The sequence below is a fragment of the Mus musculus genome, chromosome 4 (genome assembly GCF_000001635.26).
Source record: "Mus musculus strain C57BL/6J chromosome 4, GRCm38.p6 C57BL/6J".
Lineage (NCBI taxonomy): Eukaryota > Metazoa > Chordata > Mammalia > Rodentia > Muridae > Mus > Mus musculus.
The window spans coordinates 106313060-106335510 of NC_000070.6; the positions used below are offsets into that span (position 1 = coordinate 106313060).

The 22451-nt window shown below is 44.1% G+C and overlaps 1 protein-coding gene and 1 long non-coding RNA gene across 6 annotated transcripts in view; both read left to right on the forward strand.

Moving 5' to 3' along the window:
* The first annotated feature begins 2920 nt into the window (after positions 1–2920).
* The window catches only part of Usp24 (ubiquitin specific peptidase 24), a 130634-nt gene continuing 111103 nt past the window's right edge, over positions 2921–22451 (forward strand). For 2 of the 5 annotated variants that reach the window (XM_006503177.4, XM_006503176.4), the window contains exon 1: positions 2925–3727. In XM_006503177.4, the coding sequence (XP_006503240.1) occupies positions 3413–3727 (315 nt within the window). In that variant the 5' untranslated portion in view covers positions 2925–3412. Of the gene's footprint in view, positions 3728–22451 lie in introns of all 5 variants that reach the window. The other 3 variants (XM_006503180.4, XR_003954974.1, NM_183225.2) reach the window with 3 other exon arrangements.
* Gm40218 lies at positions 11370–13296 on the forward strand. The gene is made up of 2 exons (XR_867979.3): positions 11370–11907; positions 11942–13296. It is a non-coding gene; the product is annotated as a predicted gene, 40218 (long non-coding RNA).

Below are 22451 nucleotides of genomic sequence, written 5' to 3' on the forward strand. Positions count from 1 at the left end.
TCTGAATAAAGCCTCCAGTTCTTACAGCCTTCTGGGATCTAGTGTCCGGGCTGCTGTAGCTTCCTCTCTCCTTCTCCTGCTTCTGGAACTCTGTAGTTCATAGCACCCTGCCTTTCAGTGCCTCTGCCTTACTTTACTCTCGCGCACCGCAGGACGCTTGCACAGGCTGTTTCTGTCACCTGGGGCTTTCTCTTCTCACACCCCTGTTCTTGGCTTGCCTGCTTCCTTTCACACTATAATTGAGATGTCATTTCCTTTCTAGACACCCGGCCTTCGAAATTTCTCTGTGGAGAGTAAGAAATCTGCTCTGACCCCGGAGAGTAAGAAATTCTGTCAAGGTATCTATCATGGTTTATTTATAATCATCTTCCTTCATAGACAATACATTCAAAAGGACAGAAGCTGTGCATGTGTGCACACACATCTCCATCTGAGTGAGTTCAGAGTAGACCGAGTAAAAATGACTAATGGTAGGTAGAGTCCTTCATGTCTTTAAGATACTCCACCATACCTTATTTCTAAAGTCCTATGTACCTTTTCTTTTTCTCTACGTTTCTAAAGAAGATATGTGTAAAAAAGGTGTAATTTTGTTGTTGTTTTGTTTTATGAGACAGGGTTTTGTGTGTGTGTGTGTAATAGTCCTGATAGTCCTGGAACTCTATTTGTAGACCAGGCTGGCCTCACAGAGATCTACCTGCCTCTGCCTCCCAAGTGCTGGGCTTAAAGACTTGTACCATGCCTGGCTGCAATTAAATTTCTTTAAAGTGTTTTTTATTTTTTAACATTTCTGGATTTCCTGCAATTAAATTAAAAATGTAAATGAAAACATGAATAAGACAGACATCTATACTTCCCCAATTTAACAAGATTTTTCTTTGGGACTAGGTCTCCTGTAGCTCAGAATGGCTTTCAAACTTACTACATAGCTGAAGATGACCTTGACAACTCTTCTTAATCTCCTATCGCAGCCTAAGGGCTGGGAGGGACAGGCATGAGCTACCACACCCGGCTTACTCAACGAGGTTTGCTTTTAAAAAGGAATGCAAAAAATCCTGGCATTGCTGTTGCATCCTCAAATGACACTCAAATGACTTTTTGGTAGCTCCAGGATTTGATTCAAAAGTGGCCTTTTGGGGGGCGGGGGAGTAGGCTTTTGTGGGGGGGGGAGGAGAAAGGGGGTAGGCTTTTGTTGGGGGGAGGCTATTGTTGGGGACAGGCTTTTGTTGGGGGAGGGTAGGTTTGGGGTAGGCTTTTGTGGGGAGAGAGTAGGTTTTGGGGTTAGGCTTTTGTGGGGGAGGGCAAGTTTTGGGGGGCAGGCTTTTTGTGGCTCCTTTCCAGTTCTCATCACAGACTTGTTTTTCTCTGCTTCCTTCTCTGCTTCCTCCTCTCAGCTAAGCACAGCTTCCTCTGTCATGGTCTGCAGACCTGCCACTGCTGATGAGCCTTTTTTGTGCCATCTGAGTGGGCTGGCTCTCCTCTCATTACCTCTTCAGTTCTATCCAATCTTAGTAGCAAGCAATTTTTTGTTGTTGCTAACTCATTTAGTAGTTTAGCTGTTGGCTTAACTCTGCAAACCCAAGGTAGAAATGGAATGTTTTTATTTTGCTTTCCATCATTAAATGGTCCTTTTGTTCTCCATGGCATTGCCAGCATCAACGGTATCTGACTTGGTAAATGGTACAGTTGGTCGTTCTGTGGCAAGGTCTTGCTATGTATACGTAATTCAGGCTATTCTTGAACTGGAGATCTCCCAGGCTCAGCTTCTGGAGGGCTGGGATTACAGGTGCCCTGACCTATTGTGTTGGTGTATATTCTGTGACAGGATGCTTTCAACTTAGACTACTTTGGTCTTTATCTATTATATGTACTTAAAATTTCATTGACACCCCAGAACTTACCTCTTATTCAGGTGTCTACTTTGTGATCAAACCCATTACTAGCCTTTAGTAAGAATAATAGAAACTATATCTATATAATGATAAATTCACCCCGTAAATAATCAAATAGCTGGTGTTTACAAACTATCAAATTATTAGGCAAGAAGCCACCAGGATCTGAGGGGGAAAAATGCTGGCAGAGAATGCAGAGAAAAGTTCTGAGTGCTGTCAGTAATTTCAGATTTGGGCTATGTGAAGGTCCAATTGTTAAGCCATCAGAAATGTTTTAACAGTGTGAAAAAGAAAGGTTAGTGGATTGGGGGGTGGGGAGGGGGTTCAAGAATAAAGCAGGATTAAGACCAAAGCAGATGAACTAATAAGCAAGTATGTGAGAAGGAAGAGGAACCAGCATCTTGGGAAGAGAACCGAGAAGAAACCTAGATCAGGACACTGAAACGGGAAAAGGGGCAAAGGGGACTGGCCATGGTAACGCCAATGAGGTGGGAACAGAAGGCAAAAAGCTAAACAAACGCTGGAAGACAGAAACAGAGGGGAAAGTCTTCACCCCTGAGCCAAAGACTTCAGTAGAAATGGGTTGGTGGTCAGAATCAGGATAGAAGTAGACACCCAGAATATTTCCATGTGTCTGTGTCTGAAGGACGGTCATACAGTTCTGGCTGAAAAGTATGGTAAAGTTTATCAGGCCTGGTGGGACAGGTGGTCAGTGTTGTTGGGAGTGGGAGTTCAAGGTCTAGGGGTCTCTAGAGAAGGCTGGAGGGTCGAGGGCGAGGGTGTGCGGGGATGCTCGTCCTGCGGATCTGGGCACCCGTCTGTGGGCGGCGAGGAGGGCTTCAGCGGCGCGTAGGGTCACTTTCCTCGGACCGCAGGACACTTCAGGAGAACCAAGCAGGGTTCCGGGGGCGGCGGGAAGAGTCACCTGCGATGGGACACGAGTGTCGTCAGGGCACCGAGGCCCGGGCGCCCGGGGACCTCAGCGACACCGGCAGCGAGCCGCTCGGCGCCTGCCCCTCCCGTCCCAGAGGGAACCTGTTGCCGGGGGAAGGGGTGGGCGGGAGGCGCAGGCGGAGGACTCTCGTGCTCTCTCTGCGCTCCGCGGCCTCTCACCTCAGACACGTTCGGCGCACGCCCCTCCCTGGCCCCGGCCTGGGAGAAACACACACGCGTCCGCACACCCACAGCTCCGCGCCGCCCGAGCCCGGGGACGGCGGCCCGAGCGCCGCCGGGGCTGCTTCCGGGAGCGGAGGCGCGGCCCCGCGAAGAGGAGGAGCAGGCCAACATGGCGGCGCGCAGGGCTGGGCCGGCCGGCCGCGCCTGAGCGCCCCACCACCCCAGCTCGGCTCGCTGCGCCCACGCGCGCACCTAACCCTGGCCCGGCGGCCTCGGAACGCGCGGGGCGGGAGCTCAGGGGCCCTGCCGGGGACGGAGCCGGGGCCGAGGCAGCGCGGCACGGCCCGCCAGGCCCGGGAGCCGCAGCTTCGCCGCACGCCGGCCGGCGCGACTCCGAGGCCGGAGCCATGGAATCGGAGGAGGAGCAGCACATGACCACGCTGCTGTGCATGGGCTTCTCGGACCCGGCCACCATCCGCAAGGCCCTGCGCCTGGCCAAGAACGACATCAACGAGGCCGTGGCGCTGCTCACCAACGAGCGGCCCGGCCTCGACTACGGTGGCTACGAGCCCATGGATAGCGGCGGCCCCAGTCCGGGGCCGGGCGGCGGCCCACGGGGCGACAGCGGCAGCGACGGCAGCGGGCCTTCCCGCGGCGGGAGCACCGGAGGTGGTGGCGGCTTCGATCCCCCGCCCGCCTACCACGAGGTGGTGGACGCGGAGGTGAGTGGGGTTGCCCTGACCTCACGGGAGAGGCCGCCGCGCTGGAGTCCCGAGGACAGGGAGCGTTGCCAGCCCGGCTCGCAGCGGGACTTTTGGGCGGGGGCTGTAATGAAACTCGGGGCACCGAGATAATAGAACACCAGTTCTGGTCCGAGATCGGGGTCACTAGACTGGGGTCCTATGGAGAGAAGGGCCTTGGGGGAGGAATATTCCCGCGTGGAGTTAGGTATACAGTTCTGGGCCGTGGCGGGGTCTCCATAGGCTACCTGCTGAGTCTATGCGGTGGGCAGGAATCCCGGGAGGGATGGGGAGGAGGGCCCACATTTCCAAATCCGCGTGGCTTGGGAAATGGGAAGGACATGAATATCAGGTGTCAAAACTGAGGTCCCAGTGGACCAGAGTATTTGTGACACTAGATTTCAGTGAAGGATTGGGATAAGTACCAGTTCAGAGTCAGAAATAGTGCTCGCTATAGGCCTGCCAGAGTGAAGGCCTTTGCCGGGTCAGACAGGAGGACCAGTGGGGTTAGAAGAAGGGTTTAGGTTTTTAAGCCAACCGTTGGAAGAGGACAGGGTCTAAAATGAGGAAGGGCCTAGACAGGACCAGGAATGATAGGAATGAGTATAAGGCAGAGGAGCAGGTTTGGCTGTTTTAATGTCTGGGTTGTAAGGATGGGCTTGACTAAGGTCAGGTATTAGGACAAGTAGTGGAATGGGACTGAGATAAGGAATGAGTGAGAAGCCTGGGCAAGGAGTAGGAGCAAAGGAAGGGCCAGACGGCGATGAGATCAGGAATGGGAGGTCGAAGCTGGCGGCGATGAGATCAGGAATGGGAGGTCGAAGCTGGGACACGGCCTGGATGAGGGGAGTAGGGTCACTGAAGAGAAATTAGCCCGAGGAGAGGGGTGTAGCCTCAGAGAGGTTAACATGGAGGCGGGGGTGGGAGGGCGGCATAGACTAGGGAGAAGAAATGGGACTGGAGTCTAGAGAAGGGAGTCTAGTACGTACAGCCAGATCCCTCAGATCTTAAGTAAGATCTTTTTAGTGTTTGGTTTACCGTGTGAGCAAAGAACATGGGAGAGGCTGGCAAGCCTGCCAAAACAAGGAAGAATCACCCAGAAGCCAGAGCGCTGGTGATTAATTTGCAGGAAAATGGCAGCCCGTGGCAGAAATTTTTGTACTTTTCTTCGGATAGTGTATTTTAGGGTCGAAGATAGCAGCTTGGCTTAGCCTGGCTACAGAACAGCACAGATCTCAAATTAGTAAGTGGGCTTGTGTTTTTAGAGAAATTAATTTGGGTAATTTCTAAGACACCTGATTTCTTTTTTTTTTTTCCCCCTGAGCAGTGTTCTGTGTGGTAACTGTGTTTGCAGCAGTTTCTCAGTCTGGTGTTGGTCTACATACTCCAGGTAGAAGTCCACCGTTAACCAGTAGCTAGCTTATCTGTGTCCTTCACTGGTAGGGAAAGTAAAGGCAGTTGGTCCTCCTTTGGGGATTTTTAAAAATTCTGTGTAATTGACTATTCTCTTTTGTTTGTTTGAGTTTTTTGAAGCAGGGTTTCTCTGTGTAGTCCTGATTGTCCTGTAAGGCCAGGCTGGCCTCGAACACAGAGGCTTGCCAGCTTCTGCCTCCCAAGTGCTAGGGTTAAAAGGCCTGTGCCACCACCACCTGGTCATAAAGTGACAGTTCTTAAGTGTGACATCTTAAGATACCAGCTCCAGTCACTCTTCCCCTGTTCTAGCCAGTTTTGGTCTATTTAGAAACCAAGAAGAAAACTGTCGCTTCTTGTGAACATGTTTATACTCGTCTACAGAGCTCAGCGTGTTTTCAGTATGTGAGAGATTTTATTTTCTGTTCCTGCTTTTAATCTCCTATGATTGAAAATCAAAGTAAGTTAAAATATTTGTGGCACCTCAACATTAGCTTACTTCTCATACATTTAAGTTGGAGCAATCTGGAGTGGCTTCTTTGCATTGAACAGCAGCCTGAGAAGTTCACTTTCAAGAAAATCCATAGTAGAATCTATCTTTTAAAAGAAAGTCTTGCCCTCATTTCCCCTGGCATGTGGCTTGGGGCTATGGGAGGCTATACTATTACTTAATAGACTTCAAGAGGGCTGATGAGGGCTGTGTTCGTTACTCTGTGCTGGTAGAGTATGGGCCACCTTCTGATACCACACCAGGAGTGAGATAATATTTTATCAGTTTTCAAAATCATCACATATGGCAGACATGAAACTGGGGCTTCTGAAAGGTCCGTCGAGCTGTGGGTTAGCTATTTGTACGTTTTACTAATCCTCAGTAAAATAGTTACTACATCACCATTTTAGGTATGCAGTTAGAAGCAGAGCCTACATCCCAGGCCAGGTGTCTGGCATCAAAAGCCAGAGGGCTTTTAGCTGTGTCCATGTAGTTAGTTTCAGGATTGAGTGTGTTTGGTCCAGTGTGGACGGCAAGGAAGGTGAAGAGTTTGGAAAGAGGTGGATTGTGAGGCTACTCTGAGGCTAGGATGGTGAGCGCTGTATCAAGGCATCAGGGCTACGCTAGTGGGTAGAATGAAAACAGAATCTTTCTTTCTTCCTTCCTTTTTTTTCTCTCTCTCTTCCTTGCTTTCTTTCTTTTTTTCTTTTTTGTTTTTTTTAAAGCACAGACTTTAGAAATCAAGACTTAGTTGAGTTCACTTGTTTTATAGATGTGGCCTTTCAGTCCCCAAAGGGCAGCTGTCTCTGCAGAGGCAACTATAGAACCAGATGCTTCCCTTTCCTAGGAAAAAGACAGGGTGCAGGAATGAGTCCAGGGAGACAACGTCTGATTTACCCCGATCTCTAAAAGGGACCACTGGATCTTAAAAAGCATGCACATCTGCCTTCTGCATAGCATATCTTATTTTCAGGGTCCTTTAGAAAAATTTTTTTTTGAGGCGATAAATTGGTTTTTTGAGGCAGGGGATGCAGCTTAGTGGTAGAATATGTTTAGTGTACCTGGAACTCTGGGTTATGTCCTTAGCACATGGATAAAAAAATGTGGCAGAAAAATGATAAACAATGGTTATATTTATTTTGTATATATGTATTTTGGGGCAGCAATGATTCTGTGAATCATAAACATTTCATGCCTTCCCTGTCCCACTGGCAAGGGAGGGGGTGGCCAACAGAACAGTTTACATTCTAATGATCTTACTTTCAGGCTCCCGTTTTGCATGACTTACCAAGGTCATGTAGCAAGAATCAGTTTGGTGATTTGGGGCCCTTCTGTAATTAGAACTTGCTTTAAAAATTAAAAATTTGAAAAGTAAAAGTTGCAATTCAGTCAGAGCAAGAGAATTGCATTTAGAGAGACCCAGATAGCCCATAAAACACACAGACTATAGAAAGCCTTCGTAATGGTCTTCAATTAAGTAAAGATATTACCTTGCAAAGGAAGCTGTTTTATTCTTGCTGGTATTGTTGGCTGTGGGTGTAGAAGTGGTTCTTGGTCTTTGGGTCTGGAAGGGCCTCTTAGAATCCTTCTGGTTTTGATTTTGAATGAATGGCATTACTCCAGAACACTTCCATGGCAAATAGGTAGTCTGTTCTATTATTAAAGGGTGTGATATCTCACAACTGCTCTAAATAACTTCTCCTGAGCCTTAAAATCCCCGCGGTGGGAAGCCTTTACTATGGCCAAAGAAAACCCTGTGCCCCTTTGGCCATTGCTGAGGGCTGCCCATGGCTTTGCTCTCCACAGAGCTCTGGAGTTGGCCCTCAGAGGCTTGCTCAGAGTCAGTGTGACTCTGACCAGGTATCCTCGGCAGCTTAGAAACTTTAACAGTTATGCAGTACGCCTTTTCCTTTTTAGTTTTGTCTTTAGTGAAAGGTTTTGAAAGGAGTTTTACAGTGAGTAAAGAATTAACTTTTCTCAGCTGTCTAGTTCTATTCATTAATACTCTCTGAAATACTTCATATTCTGATCAGACAAGTAATTGTGAATTTCATGTTTTGTTTTTATTGACTGTGACATTCCTCTGTAGTATTGTGTCAGAAGTATTTGCAAGAATTCCTTGCTTTGTTTGGTTTTGTTTTTTCAGGTTAAGTTGGCCCTGCCACATGGTACATGCAAAACACAGGGGAATTAAAGTCCCGTCCATAGGTAGCTTTTTCACTTGCTCCATTTCTTTCCTTTTCCCAGCTGGAAGTGAAGCTTATATTAAGATCATTTTCTTTTGTCCTAAACTATGTCAGTCTCAGTATGTTTTAGTATCAGTATCAAATGAGTATACATTTTAGTTAGCAGTGATTTGAATATATGATCTGTACTTTGCTTTACTATGATTTGATACATAAAAAAATCCATGTAAAGGTTTGAGGGAAAAATTCTCAGATCAGCTGGAAGTAGATGAAATGAAAATAAAGAGTCTGAAAGCTGAATCAGGATAGCCTGGTTTTTGAAGTAAACATTTCTCTGTGGTGACTGTGGAGTTCCTTGGGGAAGATTTCAGTGAGTGCATGGAAGGGCCCGATTCTCTTTCTCTTTACCCTCTCATTTTCTTTCAAGATTTTTTTCAATTATTTGTTTATTTAGTGGTGTGTGTGTGTCTGTCTGTCTGTCAGTCTGTCTATCCGTGTCTGTGTGTTTGTGTTTGAGATTCTGTTTTTGCCCACACCTTGTTGAGGTAGTGTCTTGATTCTGCTGCTGAACTGAGTGAATACTTCAGGCTCGCTGGCCCATGAGCCTCTGAGAGATTGGCCTGTCTCTGCCTTCCATCCTGCTGTAGGAACTCAGAGATCTCAAATGTACACTACCAAATCCAGCTTTTAAAAAATTTTATTGGTTTTTATTTTGTGTATGCTTGCCTATTTGAATAGGCATGGCATGTGTAACTGGTTCCCACAGAGGCCAAGAAACCGACACCACATCCCTTGGAATTGGAGTTACAGATGATTGTGAACCACCATGTGGAAACCAAACCTGGGTCCTGTGCAAGAGCCCAGCTTTTATGTGGGGCCTGGCAGTTGAGCCCAGCTCGTGAGGGTTCTGCTCTGGCTTCTGGGTTTTTGCCTGCTGAGCTGACTTGCTGGCCCTCACATCTTTCTTTCTTTTTTTCTTTTTTCACTCGCTTTTAGAATATTTGTAATTGGTATAAGGAACTTGCTTCTGGGTGTCTTGTGCTTTTAGTCTGTTTATCATAGTAGACTGTGACAGAATGGTATAGTTTATTAGGTTAGGATTTGAAATCAGTTTCAGTATTAAAAAAATAACTATTGTAATACTTTATATTGTACTGCTTTGATGGTTTGAAGAGAAGATTTCAGGGTTTGTTTGTTTGTTTGTTTTTCTGGTCTCTTTGTGTCGCTCTGGTTGGCCTGCAGTTCACTATGTAGACCAGGTTGGTCTTAAACGCATAGAGATCCTCTTGCCTCTGCCTGTGCAGTGCTAGAACCAAGCCTGGCAAGGTTTCAACTTTTAGCAGAAAAATATATCAGTGTACTTACATACTTTTAGGGTTACTTCTCAGATGTTGTGTGTGTGTGTCTGTGTGTATGTGTGTGTGTGTACATAAGTGCAGGAGCCTGCAAAGGTTAGGTGTGTTAGGTCCTGTGACTGGGGTTACAGTTTCTCTGTAAGAGCAGTGCATGCTTTTTTTTTTTTTTAAGATTTATTTATTATTATACATAAGTACACTGTAGCTGTCTTCAGATGAGCCAGAAGAGGGCATGAGATCTCATTACGGGTGGTTGTGAGCCACCATGTGGTTGCTGGGATTTGACCTCAGGATCTTAGGAAGAACAGTCAGTGCTCTTACCCACAGAGCCATCTCGCCAGCCCGCAGTGCATGCTTTTAACTCCTGAGCTTCCTTTTCAGCACTGAAAATTTTCATTTTTAATAAGAAAGTGTCAAAGAAGGTTTGATAGAATCTTTCAAAGCCACAGATGAGTTTTCTAGGAAAATTTTCATATTTGGAATACCAAAGAAACTTACTCTACTACAGCACATAGATTTACTCATTTGTGTTTAAGCTTTATTGTTTCATTTATTTATTTTTTGATTAGTATAGGAGGCAATAGGTTCCTTCACGGTATTTTCGCACACAGACACCATTATACTTTGTGCTTATTTGCTCCCCGACTGCCCTCCCCAGGCCTCCTCTTTCCTTCTTGCTGTACCGCACCCTACTGCTCATAGAAACATTTCCCCTTCCTTTTTATTGGCGGTATTTGTATGAATGGCTTTTTGGTTTTGACTTTTGAGACAGGGTTTCATGCAGCTCAGGCTGGCCTTGAACCGGCTGTGCAGCCTCCTCTTCTGGACTGCTGATAGGCAGAACTACCGTCAGCTTATTTCCCACCCTGCCTTCATGACAGAGGGGTTGCATTGCCTCCTCTTGTTGCTGTCCCCCGTATTTAGACATAGTCTTCACATGAGGCGGTTTGCTCTGAGAAGTAGGCATCGTGGACTACAATAAGAAGCGTCTGTAGCCCCTTAGTTACAGGAGAAAGGAGCCGTTCAAAACAGGCTAGGTACGTTTCCATAGGGTGATTTGAAACACCTTTGTGGGTATCATAACCCTCAGAGAATGTCTGCATTTATAATGATGTCACAAGCCAAAGGACAGACATGTCAGTGTGCTTTTTTGAAAAGGATTAGAAATGTGTAATACATTTTAACTGACTCTACGGTTGTGGACCTGGAGAGATGGCTCAGGGGTTTAGAGCAGTGCTCAGCACTCAGGGGGTGACTTACAATCGGCTGTGCTTAACTCTACTTCCAGGGGACCTAACACCCTCTTCCTGTCTCTGTGGTCACCAGGGATGCATGAGGTTTAAACACAGTCATGCAAACAAAACACATTTTCATAAAATAAAAATAAATCTTAAAAAAGTTTAATTTAATTTAGAGCATTGAACAAATAAGTTTCAGATATCTAGAGAATTCAGATAAGACAGTTCAGTCTGAATAAACTGCAGATAGTCAACCAAGAAAATTGTTCTTTATTTTCAGAAGAGCTGGTTTTTGCCTTTTTGAGAGCATTGGTTTCATTTTAAAGCTTGTATTTCTCGTTCTCATTGTTTGTATAAAATTTTTGTTGCTGAATATTATCACAATTTTCAGTCACATTTGTTTCATACAATTTTTTTTTGTTAAGATCACATTAGTGACACTATGTCTGTGGTGAATTTTTAACAAAATATATGACCATTTTCATGTTCATAATTTTGTCCAACAGTGAGAAACCTTGTTCCCACTATTGATGGTTTATGATTTTCTTTCTTCCTCTCTGTGAAAAGGAATTTACTTGTTTTTAGAGATTCCTTGAATCTAATTTATGGATTATGAAGCCATACTCTTGATTGTTTTGATTGTTCTGAAGAGCTAACACAGTTAAGTGTAGTACAACCAATTTAGACTTGTCCCCAGCCAGCTTCCAAAACTGTCTCAGACTATGGTGACTTCATTTGGCTTTGTCAAATCTACATCTACTCTCTAACTGCTGGCCTGGCCACCTCCCCAGCGAAGTTTCCTAGATGCTTGCTGTTTCTCCTGACCACGTGCTTATGGTCCATCTCCCCTTATGGTGCGGATCATCACACACACACACACCCCTCTCCCCTCTTCTCCCCCTCCCTCTCTTCCCCTCCCCCCTCCTTCTCCCTCTCTCCCTCTTCATCTCTCCTTCTCCCCTCTCCCCTCTCCCCTCTCCCCTCTCCCCTCTCCCCTTAAAATCTTTATCAGTAGGTCTTCAAAATGACTTTGGAAATTAAAACAAGATTATGGCCAGACATTTTATGGCAGACACTTTGCAGCATCTGTGACCTGTGCTTTCAGACCCCAACTTACTTGTGGAAAAGAATCCCTTTTTTCCTTCTTGCTTTTCACTCCATCTTGTCAGTTTCAGTTGGAAATTGAATTGTACTTTAAGATTTATACTTGGAAATCGACAGCAAGGCATTTAGAAACAATTTAAAGTAAGCTATGCTGACTCAGAAATAGGAAGGTATTCCAGCTACAAGAGGAGCGTCCTGTCAGTTACCTCAGTCACTGTAGCCCCCTCCCTTTCTCTTTTCTGTTGACACCTGTTGTCAGGGCTGCAGAGGTGGCTTAGCGGTTAAGCTCTTCTGCTCAAGCTGGAGGACTGGAGTTGGGATCCCACCACCCATATCTCAAGGCTCACAAGAACTTGTAATTCCAGCTGCGAGAGAAGCAGTGCCACGGTACCTGTGCATGTGTAAGTGCACAGGTGCCCTTTCTCTACCTAGCTGCTCTGGTTCCCATTCCCCTCTTCTCTAAATGTTTCTTTGAAATTCTGTGTGTAGCACTAGAAGGATCTTTCTAACATTCAAGCTTTAATCATAACCTTGGTCATAAGGATCTATAGTCCTCATCTCCTCTGGGTAAAATCTAAATCCTTTTATTGCAGGGTTTCCCTATTTGACTTGATTTTTATCTCTTACCTTCCTTTCCTTTATAGGTTTCTGCCATCTGCTTGCCCACTCCATGCTTCTTGCTTATCTGGCTAGCACAGATTGATTCGTCAAGGCTAGCTCACCGACCATTTTATATGAAGTGCACAAATGTTTTCTACTGCTACATTCTCCCAGTACATAGTGTGCAGACATCAAGTAAAGTGCTGTTGAGGATGAAATTCTAGTTTAAAAGGTGCTTGTATTTGTGTATTTTATCTGTAGTTCCTCGCTGGTGTTTGATCGGATAGAGAATTAACTTAGTGGATAAATAGATGGATAGAAAGAGAATCTGAAATGAAAGGTTACGTGATACTTGAATATTAAATCAGGGTTTGGGAGACTGTTTTCTATTCTGGGTTCTCTGCTTGCTACCTATGTTACTGCGTGTCTTAGGATTTCCATTGCTGTGAAAAGACACCATGACCATGGCAACTCTTATAAAACAAACATTTAATTGGGGCTGGTTTAGAGTTTCAGAGGTTTAGTCCCTTATCATCATAGTGGGTGCGTGGTGAGTATAGGCAGACTTGGTGCTGGGAGAAGCCGAGAGTTCTACATCTTGATCCACAGGCAGTAGAAGGAGATCGTGTGTCACACTCCACATAGCTTGAGCATAGAAGACCTCAAAGCCCGCCTCCACAGAGACACTTTCTCCAACAAGACCACACCTCCTAATATTGCCACTCTCTATGGGTCAGGCATTCAAACACATGAGTCTATGGGGGCCATGCCTGTTCAAAACTCCAAAATGTGCTACATAACAAGACTCTTGTTTCAGAAAACATGAATAATGTCTACATTACCGTTTCCCCAACTATCTATATGCATGTTAGGTTGCCTAAATCACCATTTCTGCAACTATATATTAAGCATGTTAGTGTGGTCAAGGCCCTGGCAATTTTAATAGGCTAATTCATGGAACTTTGCTGACCAAGGGTAGTACAGAGTCCTTTCTTTCCCTAAGATGCTTGTACTATCATCACATGGACTTAATAGTTCACATATCAGAGTCTAGAATTTCCTCCAGGGTTTTAGTTATAGAGAGCATGAGCCCTCTTCAACAGGAGAAACACTACTACATCTGTTACATGATTGGTTGCCATGTTAAAAATCTCATTGAAAAAAAAAATCTACTAAAGACATTTAAAATCTAGAAGTCTTTCCTAGCTCTTTCATATTGTGACTAGGGAAGCTGAAGCTCAGCGAAGGGAAATGACTGAGCCAAGCCGATGTCCCTAGGAAGGAAAGGGTAGTACTGGGACCCAGGCTTGTTGCAGTTATTACTATAACCTCCAACTCCACCAGGGAGTCAGGGAAGCAAATGAAAACCCTGATGCAGAGACCTTGGAGGCTATGTATGTATATGTATATATATGTATATGTATAAAAGTTAGAAGCTGTAGAACCAGTCATGTTTATTTATTGTCTTAAGATAATATTGTGTGAAGAGATACTGTGACCAAGACATCTCTTATGAAAGAAAACATTCACTTGAGGCTAGTTTATAGAGTTTCAGAGGTTTAGTCCATTATCATCAGTCATGTCTGGAAGCAGGGCAGCTTGTAGGCAGACACAGTGGTAGATGAGCCAAGAGCTCTAAATCTCAATAGCTGGGCAGCAGAAGGAGACCGCCACACTGGTTCATAGCTTGAGTATGTAGGACCTTAAAGCCACTTCCACAGTGACACATGTTCCCCAAGAAGTCCACACCTACTTCAAGACTGTATCTCCCAATAATACCAATCCCTATGGGCCAAGTATTCAAATATATGAGTCTGTGGGGACCATACCTATTCAAACCACTGTATACATAAATATATATGCAATATTTGAAATAAGCTAATACTAAAATATTTACATACTGTTATTTTTGGACAGTGAGGCTGATTTTTTTTAATTAAAGTTTTCTTTGATGAACCTTTAATGGCCTATAACTTTTATTAAATGTAAATACACATTAAAACAGACAAATAAACTTTACTGTCTGCCCATTAAAATGTAAGTAGTTAAAAAGTCTAAAGCACTTAACAGTTCTTAAATAGACTGTAAAATTACTCAAATGACTTCTGAGGAAAATTAAGTATAAAAAGATTTACTTGGTTTTTATCTAACATACATGTATGTGTGTGTGTCGGGGGGGGGTAATATATAGATGTATATATATGTGACTGTATTAGATTGGCTTACACAGACATTAGAGTCTGTGTAGTACAGGAGTGGCTGTCTCACTGGAGAGGCTGTAATGCTAGAATCGATCATAGTCTCAGTCTGGAACTGAAGGCTGGTGGAGTCCTGGAGTGCTATTGGTCTTCAGTCTGTGCTCTATTACCAGGAAGGAGTGCTGACGGACCAACAGGGAGTGAGAGCAAGCATGCACAAAGCATTTCCCTCCTTGTGCTCTTATCTCTGCTGCCCTGTTTGAGGGCCGCCATCCCCCTTTAGATAGTGCACAGCACCAATGCCTCACCACGCCTCCCAGGCGTGCCAAGCAGTTTACCTGTTGGCTGATGGCAGATCTGGTCAAGTTGGCAAGGAACATTAGCTGTCACAGAAACTATTCTACATAAATTAGGAACATTTGGTTTCCAGTGTTTGCTTTGCTGTTCTTCCTAACTGGTTGTATGAAGACTGGTTCCACAGGAGTTATCCCTGGGAGCCTGAGTGTGAGCAGCATTTGTAGTTTGGTCTTCCTGCTCTGCCCACCTCTTTTCTGTGTTCGCCCTACACATGTCCTTCCCCAATATCAGCATTTTGTTGTCCTAATTATTGCTGTGTTCTGATGGATCTCTGTTTTAACCGGCCAGCTTTTGAAAGGGTTGTGACTGCTATCTTAAGAGGTTTGTTTTAAGGTAAAGGATAGATTCCAGAAGAACACAGGTAGACACCAGCAGCACAGTTAACAGCTTTTCTGTGTTCCTACCTCCCCTAACAATGTCATTTGTAGAGTCCGGTCTGTCTGCAGGTTTTAAGATTCCAATCACCTAATTCTTTCAGTCTTGTACATTCAGTAACTGTTCGTTTGTTCGTTCGTTCGTTCTTTCTTTCTTTCTTTCTTCCTTCCTTTCTTTCTTCCTTTCTTTTTTTTTTTTTTTTTTTTTTTTGGGTTTTCGAGACAGGGTTTCTCTGTGTAGCCCTGGCTGTCCTGGAACTCACTCTGTAGACCAGGCTGGCCTTGAACTCAGAAATCTGCCTGCCTCTGCCTCCCGAGTGCTGGGATTAAACATTCTTAAAAGAGCAGAACAGCCGGGCGTGGTGGCGCATGCCTTTAATCCCAGCACTCGGGAGGCAGAGGCAGGCGGATTTCTGAGTTCGAGGCCAGCCTGGTCTACAGAGTGAGTTCCAGGACAGCCAGGACTACACAGAGAAACCCTGTCTCGAAAAAAAAAAAAAAAAAAAAAGAGCAGAACAGCTATTTCTGTTATTTTTATTAAATAGAGACTGTAGATATATATTAAATAGTGGTTTAGATCATATCCAATAGATAAACGAACACATATTATACTGAAATACCAGAACAGCAAAATAGTTAATGTCCATTTACTAAAACTAGCCATTCAGATTGGCCAGTTTTCGTCAAGAACTTTTCTGTGTATGCTGGCCCTGAGGTCGGTACTGAGAACAGCTGATACAAGGATGAGGAAGTTGGACATAGTCCTCTCTTGGTACTTTTGTCATTGCTGTGATGGAGACCTGCCAAAGGCAGCTTAAAGGAGGAAGGATTTATTTTGTCTCAAGTTTGGAGACTATGGTCTGTCATGTATGGGAGGCATGGCAACAGGGATGGGGGGGGTACCGGGGAGAGGGACCCCACAGCTCTTTATCTGAACAAATCAGGAAGCAGAGAAAGGACAGAGTTGCTTTCCTCCTGGTTTTGTTTTCAGCGGCAGACCCCAGCCAGGGGTGTTGTTACCCATATCCAGGCCAGGTTCTCTTTTTAGTTTAGCCTCTAGCATCACAAACACAAAGCTAAGCTTCCCTTGTGCCCTAGACATTTCTTTTTTTTTTTTTTTTTTTTTAACACATTTATTTATTTATTTATTTATTTATTACATGTAAGTACACTGTAGCTGTCTTCAGACGCACCAGAAGAGGGCATCAGATCTCATTACGGGTGGTTGTGAGCCACCAGAAGAGGGCATCAGATCTCATTACGGGTGGTTGTGAGCCACCATGTGGTTGCTGGGATTTGAACTTCGGACCTTTGGAAGAGCAGTCGGGTGCTCTTACCCACTGAGCCATCTCACCAGCCCGACATTTCTTAATCCAATTAAGTTGACCATAGAATTAACCATCACACTTCTTTATTATAGCCTTGAGCCTAGTAGATTTTTTTATGTTCAAAATGTAATAAACTATATTTGATTTTTAGAAGCTGGAGACTTTAAGATTCTGAGTTAAGTATGAAGAAATATAGATTTATCAAAAGAATTTGGATAGTGCCTTAGAATTTTTTGTGATATAATTTATCTACAGTGGTATCCATTGCCAGGACTCAAAAAATTTTAAGGGAAAAATTTTTATTGCCATGTACAGAATTTTTATTTACTTATTTGTTGAATGTTTAATATCCATGGGTTGGTATTTTCTCAACTACTGTCTCTTAAGAATAGTGCCATTTATTTATTTTTTTCCTAAAAGCATAAATCTAAAAAAAAAAAAACAAAGCAGTTTATTTTTTACATACACAGGGCTTACTCTGTAGCCCTGACAGACCTGTATAGACCCTGGTGATTTTGAACTCAGAGATCTACCTGCACCTGTCTCCCAGAGCGCAGGGCCATGGCCTGTTTGGTTTTTGTTTGTTTGTTTGTTTGGTTGGTTGGTTTTGTTTTGTTCTGTTTTTCTTAAAGATGGGTTCTCATATTGTGGCCATCCACCTACCTACCTTCCCAGGTGCTGGACTAGAGGTGTAAGCCACCTGCATAGGAACTAATCTTCTATCTCAAAAGTCCTTGATAACACAGCAGAGTCCTTTAGATCTGGATGGGTGTTGGGGCTGTTTGGAAGTCTTGCTGGAGAGGCCTAGCAGCCCTGTGAAGGAAAGCCTTTGCAGAGGCCACTTACAGTTGGGCTCTGGCTTACTATTCCTATTTTGACTTTTGTGGTATGTTTTATGTTGAAATGCTAACCAAAGTAATAAATTGACAGTGTTATTTTCATTTGTGTGATTTACTTCTCACGGTTCATGCCTCATTTTGAAATGTTCTGTTGAATTATAGTAGCAACAGATCATCGCTGCTTCAGTCTTACACACAGGAACAACTGTTGTTTGTTTTTGACAGAATGTGATGTATTGGGTGAGTAGCTAGCACTCAATTCCTACTGAAATGATGCTGGCCAAGTATATTCCTTTGTACCATCAATCAATAGTTTACAATGTGTGTGCGCAGAGAGGCCCACACGCATCGGTAGTGGATGGCAAGCAAGTCCTCTTTGCTTCTCATCACTCTGAGCTTTATTTGGTTAACATCTAGAACAGGTCTGTAGTAAAGGAATTCCAAGCATTCACTAAGGGTTGAAGGTCAGAAATGATGCAACCTTGCTTCTCCTTCCCCCAGTGCATAGTGACAACAATCTGGAGAGAAGTATCAAGGCTACATAGCCAGATATCCTTACAAAGCAGAAACCGTCTCCACAGCCGACTGGTTTCTGCTGTTCTTTTCCTTGTTCCAGCAAATAAAGTTTCATGTTATAACTTTAGGGATTAAAATAGAAGATTTGTCTCAGGGTTGGAAGGGACCATATAGATCTTGGTATGTCAAATCTTGTCACTTAGAGGATAGTGACTTTTGGCTCATTATCAAAATCAAAAAAAAATTGTCCTCTTGCATTTTTGGGTGGACAATGTTTACTGTTTTTTGTTTGTTTGTTTGTTTGGTTGGTTTGTTTTGTTTTTGTTTTTTTGGTTTTTCGAGGCAGGGTTTCTCTGTATAGTCCTGGCTGTCCTGGAACTCACTTTGTAGACCAGGCTGGCCTCGAACTCAGAAATCCACCTGCCTCTGCCTCCCAAATGTTGGGATTAAAGGCGTGTGCCACCACCGCCCAGCATGTCTACTTTTAAAAATGTTCATTCTCTCTCTTTCTCTCAGGCAGGGCCTTGCTCTGTGGCTCAGGCTGGCCTCAGGTGTACAATAATCTTCCTGCCCAAGCCTCCCAAGTACTGGGATTAAAGCCTGCACCATTACACTCAACTTTATTTGAGAGACGGTTTCTGTAGGCCAGGCTGGCCTTCAGTTTGCAGCAATCCTCCTGCTGTAGCCTCTTGAGAACTACAGCCGACTGCACAGCCATGTATTTCTTTGTAACATGAGGAAGTATTTGACTGTAGGCCATCTTAAATATACCCTTCCTCACAAAGTTTCTGTCTTTAGTCAACATGATTCCCTTTGTTAAATATTGTTTGGGTTAGAAGGTCAAAGTTACTATGGAGCTACCTCCTTCCTTTGCTTTCTTCTTTCTGTCTGTAATTCCTTGTAAGTTAGTGAAGGCTGCTGGGCTTCAGGAGGAGAAGGATGCCAAGCAGTTGCTGTCACTTCCCCAGGTGCTGTGTCAGCCTATCACGTTAGCACTCCTGAGCCCTGCCTGAGTGTATGCAGTCAGTATGGGTACTGAGTACTTGGAAATAAGCTGTACAATCCTGGGCCAGTTGGTAGCCTGGTTTACAAACTGTTTCAGATTTGTTTCCTTCATTTTTTTGGGGAGTGGGGGGATGGATTTCTGGATTTTTGGATTTTCGAAATAGGGTTTCTCTGTATAGCCTAGGTTGTCCTGGAACTCATTTTTAGACCAGGCTGGCCTCAAACGCAGAAATCCACCTGTCTCTGCCTCCTGAGTGCTGGGATTAAAGGCATGCACCACCATGCCTGGCGTTTCCTTCACTTTTTTTTTTTTTAAAAGATTGATTTATTATTATATCTAAGTACACTGTAGTTGTCTTCAGACACACCAGAAGAGGGCATCAGATCTCATTACAGATGGTTGTGAGCCACCATGTGGTTGCTGGGATTTGAACTCAGGACCTTCGGAAGAGCAGTCGGTACTCTTAACCACTGAGCCATCTCTCCAGCCCTTCCTTCACTTTTAAACTGTCCTTTTGTTGTCTATATATTAAACAGCGTATCAAAAATACCATCTGGGAGATTGTGTACATTTGTAGATTTAAAATTAAGCATTTAAAAAAAAAGAAATTAAGCATTTTGAAAGATAACTTGGAACACTATTAGCATGTTTAAAACATTTGACCTAGATTCTGTATGTTAATAATTGCAGAAATAAACCTGCAAATTAGTGAACTCTTAGAGGATACTTTAGAAAGTCAGCTTTAAAACATGACACGGCATTATGATTCCTTGTCGGTGCAAAAGGCTTTTCTCCTGGCTGGCCTGCCTTGCCGCCCCGCCACCTTTTTCTGCTCTCGCTGGGTTGGTTGACTGACTTGAAGAGCTAATCCATGGCATTGCTAGTGTCGGTCTGATCCTGCACTTGTCTGCACTTGTCCATTCTCTACAAAGTAGACTTAACACAGCCTTGTGGTCGCTGGTAGGGTAGGAACAATCTTATTTCAGCTCCACAAGCCCCCTAAGACCTCGAAGACTAACATACCCAGTGTGCTGTTAATCACTTTATTGGTAATTGTCAGTTAAGGCTTCATCAAGTATAACCTTCCATTACACAACCTTTTATTCATTCTCCCTGCCCTTTTTGAATTTTAATAGAAACTTTTACATGTTGTGGCATTTTCCCACTATGTTGATACTGTTATTTTTCACTCATATTGAATTGGGAGAGCTTTGAGAAGTGGCTTGGTCTTCTGGGTTCTTTTCCTAAGGTCTAAGGCAGCGTTTACTATTAGAGGTACTAAGTTAGATGGAAGAATCCGTTCTGGGCCATCTTCTTGTTTGTTTTTATTTGTTGCCATCACTCTTTTGAAATATTTGTTCTATTCATGATTAATGATTGATAGAAGGGAGCTCATCTACTGTGGGAGGTACCACCCCTGGCAGGTGGTCCTGGACTGTAAAAAGCAGGCTGAGCAAACCACAGGGAGCGAGCCAGTGAACAGTACTCCTCCATGGCCTCTGCTTCAGCTCTTGCCTCCAGCTTCCTGCCTTGGCTTCCCTCAATGGACTGTGTAAACCAAATAAATAAACCCTTTGCTCCCAAGCTGCTTTGATCAGGGTTTTCTCACAGTACTAGAAACCCTGAGTAAGACAGGCGGCAGTTTGTATAGGGAGAGGACACAGGTCCAAGGCATGGCACTTAGATGAACGTTGTGTCAGTCTAAGCAGCATGAGAAGGTTCTCAGCTAAAGCAGTGTTAAAGGACTGCAGTGTAGGTAATTCCTGAGGTCTTACGTTGACCATTGATTGGAAGGATTTCACAAAACTTTCAGAGACTAGGAAGTGTTTTAATTATTGTTGTAGCTGTGAAGAGAACCCATAACCAAGGCATCATATAAAAGCATTTAAAAGTTGTAGAGGGTTAGTCCATAACCATCATGGTGGGCAGCGTGGTGGAAGGCAGGCAAACATGGCAATGGGGCAGTAGCTTGACACCTTGCAGCAGATCTGCAAGATGGAGGCAGAGAGATAGCAATACTCAGCCTGGCCTGGTCTTTTGAAACCCCAAAGTGTCTCCTGTTAACATGCCACACCTCCTAGTCCTTTCTAAATAATCTACCATCTGGGAATCAAACGTTCAAATATATGAACCTATAGGGGCCATTCTTCCTGAGACTACCATCTGAGGGAAGAGGGAGGAAGGAAACAGATTCCTGTCTGAACTGTTAGTTCTCAGGATGTGGGACATTTGAAGTGCCTCTACTCTACCACGTCTAGTCAGTCCAGCTGAGAGAGAAGTGCTTACAAACAGCCTGAAGAGAGGCTGGCGGCTTTATGCTCTCTTCCTGCTGCCTCTGTGTTAATCCTAGTCCCTGTTTCTAACTGAGGGAAACTGAGATACACCAGGAAGGTTCAGGATCTTAGTTACGCTCACAAAGCCAAGTGTGGTGGCAGAAGCCACAATTCAGACTACCTAGAAAATGTGTGAAATTACCTAAAAAATGAAATTAAGAACAAATGCCAACTCCATTCTAGATAAGGCGACCTCTTTCATATCCAGAATGATATATTGCATTTTAATTATTTAAAAAAATTACTAGTGCTTTGGAAGAAAAGAATAAAGTTTTAATGGGTAATCCTTTCATGCCCAGATCTTTGTTGTGGACACTATAAATTCTAGTTTGTTTGTTTGTGCTTTTTGGTTTGGTTTGTTTCAGAGACAAGGTCTCACTTTGTATACCAGGATGTCCTGTAACTCACTCATGGCCTAGTCTCCCCAACTGCTGGCACCGGGTGTGAGCCACCATGTCCCGCTTGTTTGCACTTTAACATGTTTAAAAATTAATTTTACATGTGTGAGTTGTGGGCTGCATATATGTCTGTGGACTACGTGCATACCTCATTCCTGTGAAAACCAGAAGAGGGCATCAGATTCCCTGGAGCTGGAGTTGTAGAAAGCCTCGGGCTTACCATATGGATGCTGGGAACCAAATTCAGGTCCCCTAGAAGAGCAGCCAGCATTCCTAACCACTGACCACTGAGCCATCTGTCCAGCACCTTGTTCGCTCCTTGTAAAAGCATTTTCCTGGGTTCTGGAGTGGTGCTTCGGAAACTTTGCCTTTCCACCTATCAAGGAAGGAACTGGAAAATTTGTTAAGCATGCCTTAGGTCTAAGGGGACTGGAACTTAAGCTTTTTGTTTTAAATTGTCTTTATTACATATGTTTCCTCTCTCTCTCTCTCTCTCTCTCTCTCTCTCTCTCTCTCTCTCTGGGTGGGTGGGTGGGTGGGACAGAGGACAGCTTCAGGAGCATGGTAAGTCCGGGAAATCAGTTGTCACGCTTGGCAGCAAACGCCTTCACCCACTGAGCTACTTCACACGCTGTGACTTGGCATTTCTATTTACTGTAAATGCAGGGATGGCTGTTGTTCCTAGGCAAGGGGCTGTAGGAAGTGAGGCTCTGGTTCCTCTGTTCCGGATGAGTGAGGGTGCGGCTCAGGGTCCCTGTATATGCTGCTTTCACTTGGGTGCCCATTCATCTCATCTTAGCAGGATTTTAGGAATTGTTTCTCTAATCTGAAATAACAAATATTAGATATGCGCAACTGAATTGTTTTTGAAAATACAGTATAAATAAAGTGGACAATTTCAAGATTTTCTGAAAGTTTTTGTAAATCAGTGATGTGGAATTAAGTATTAATGGTTTCATGATTTAAGCTATTGG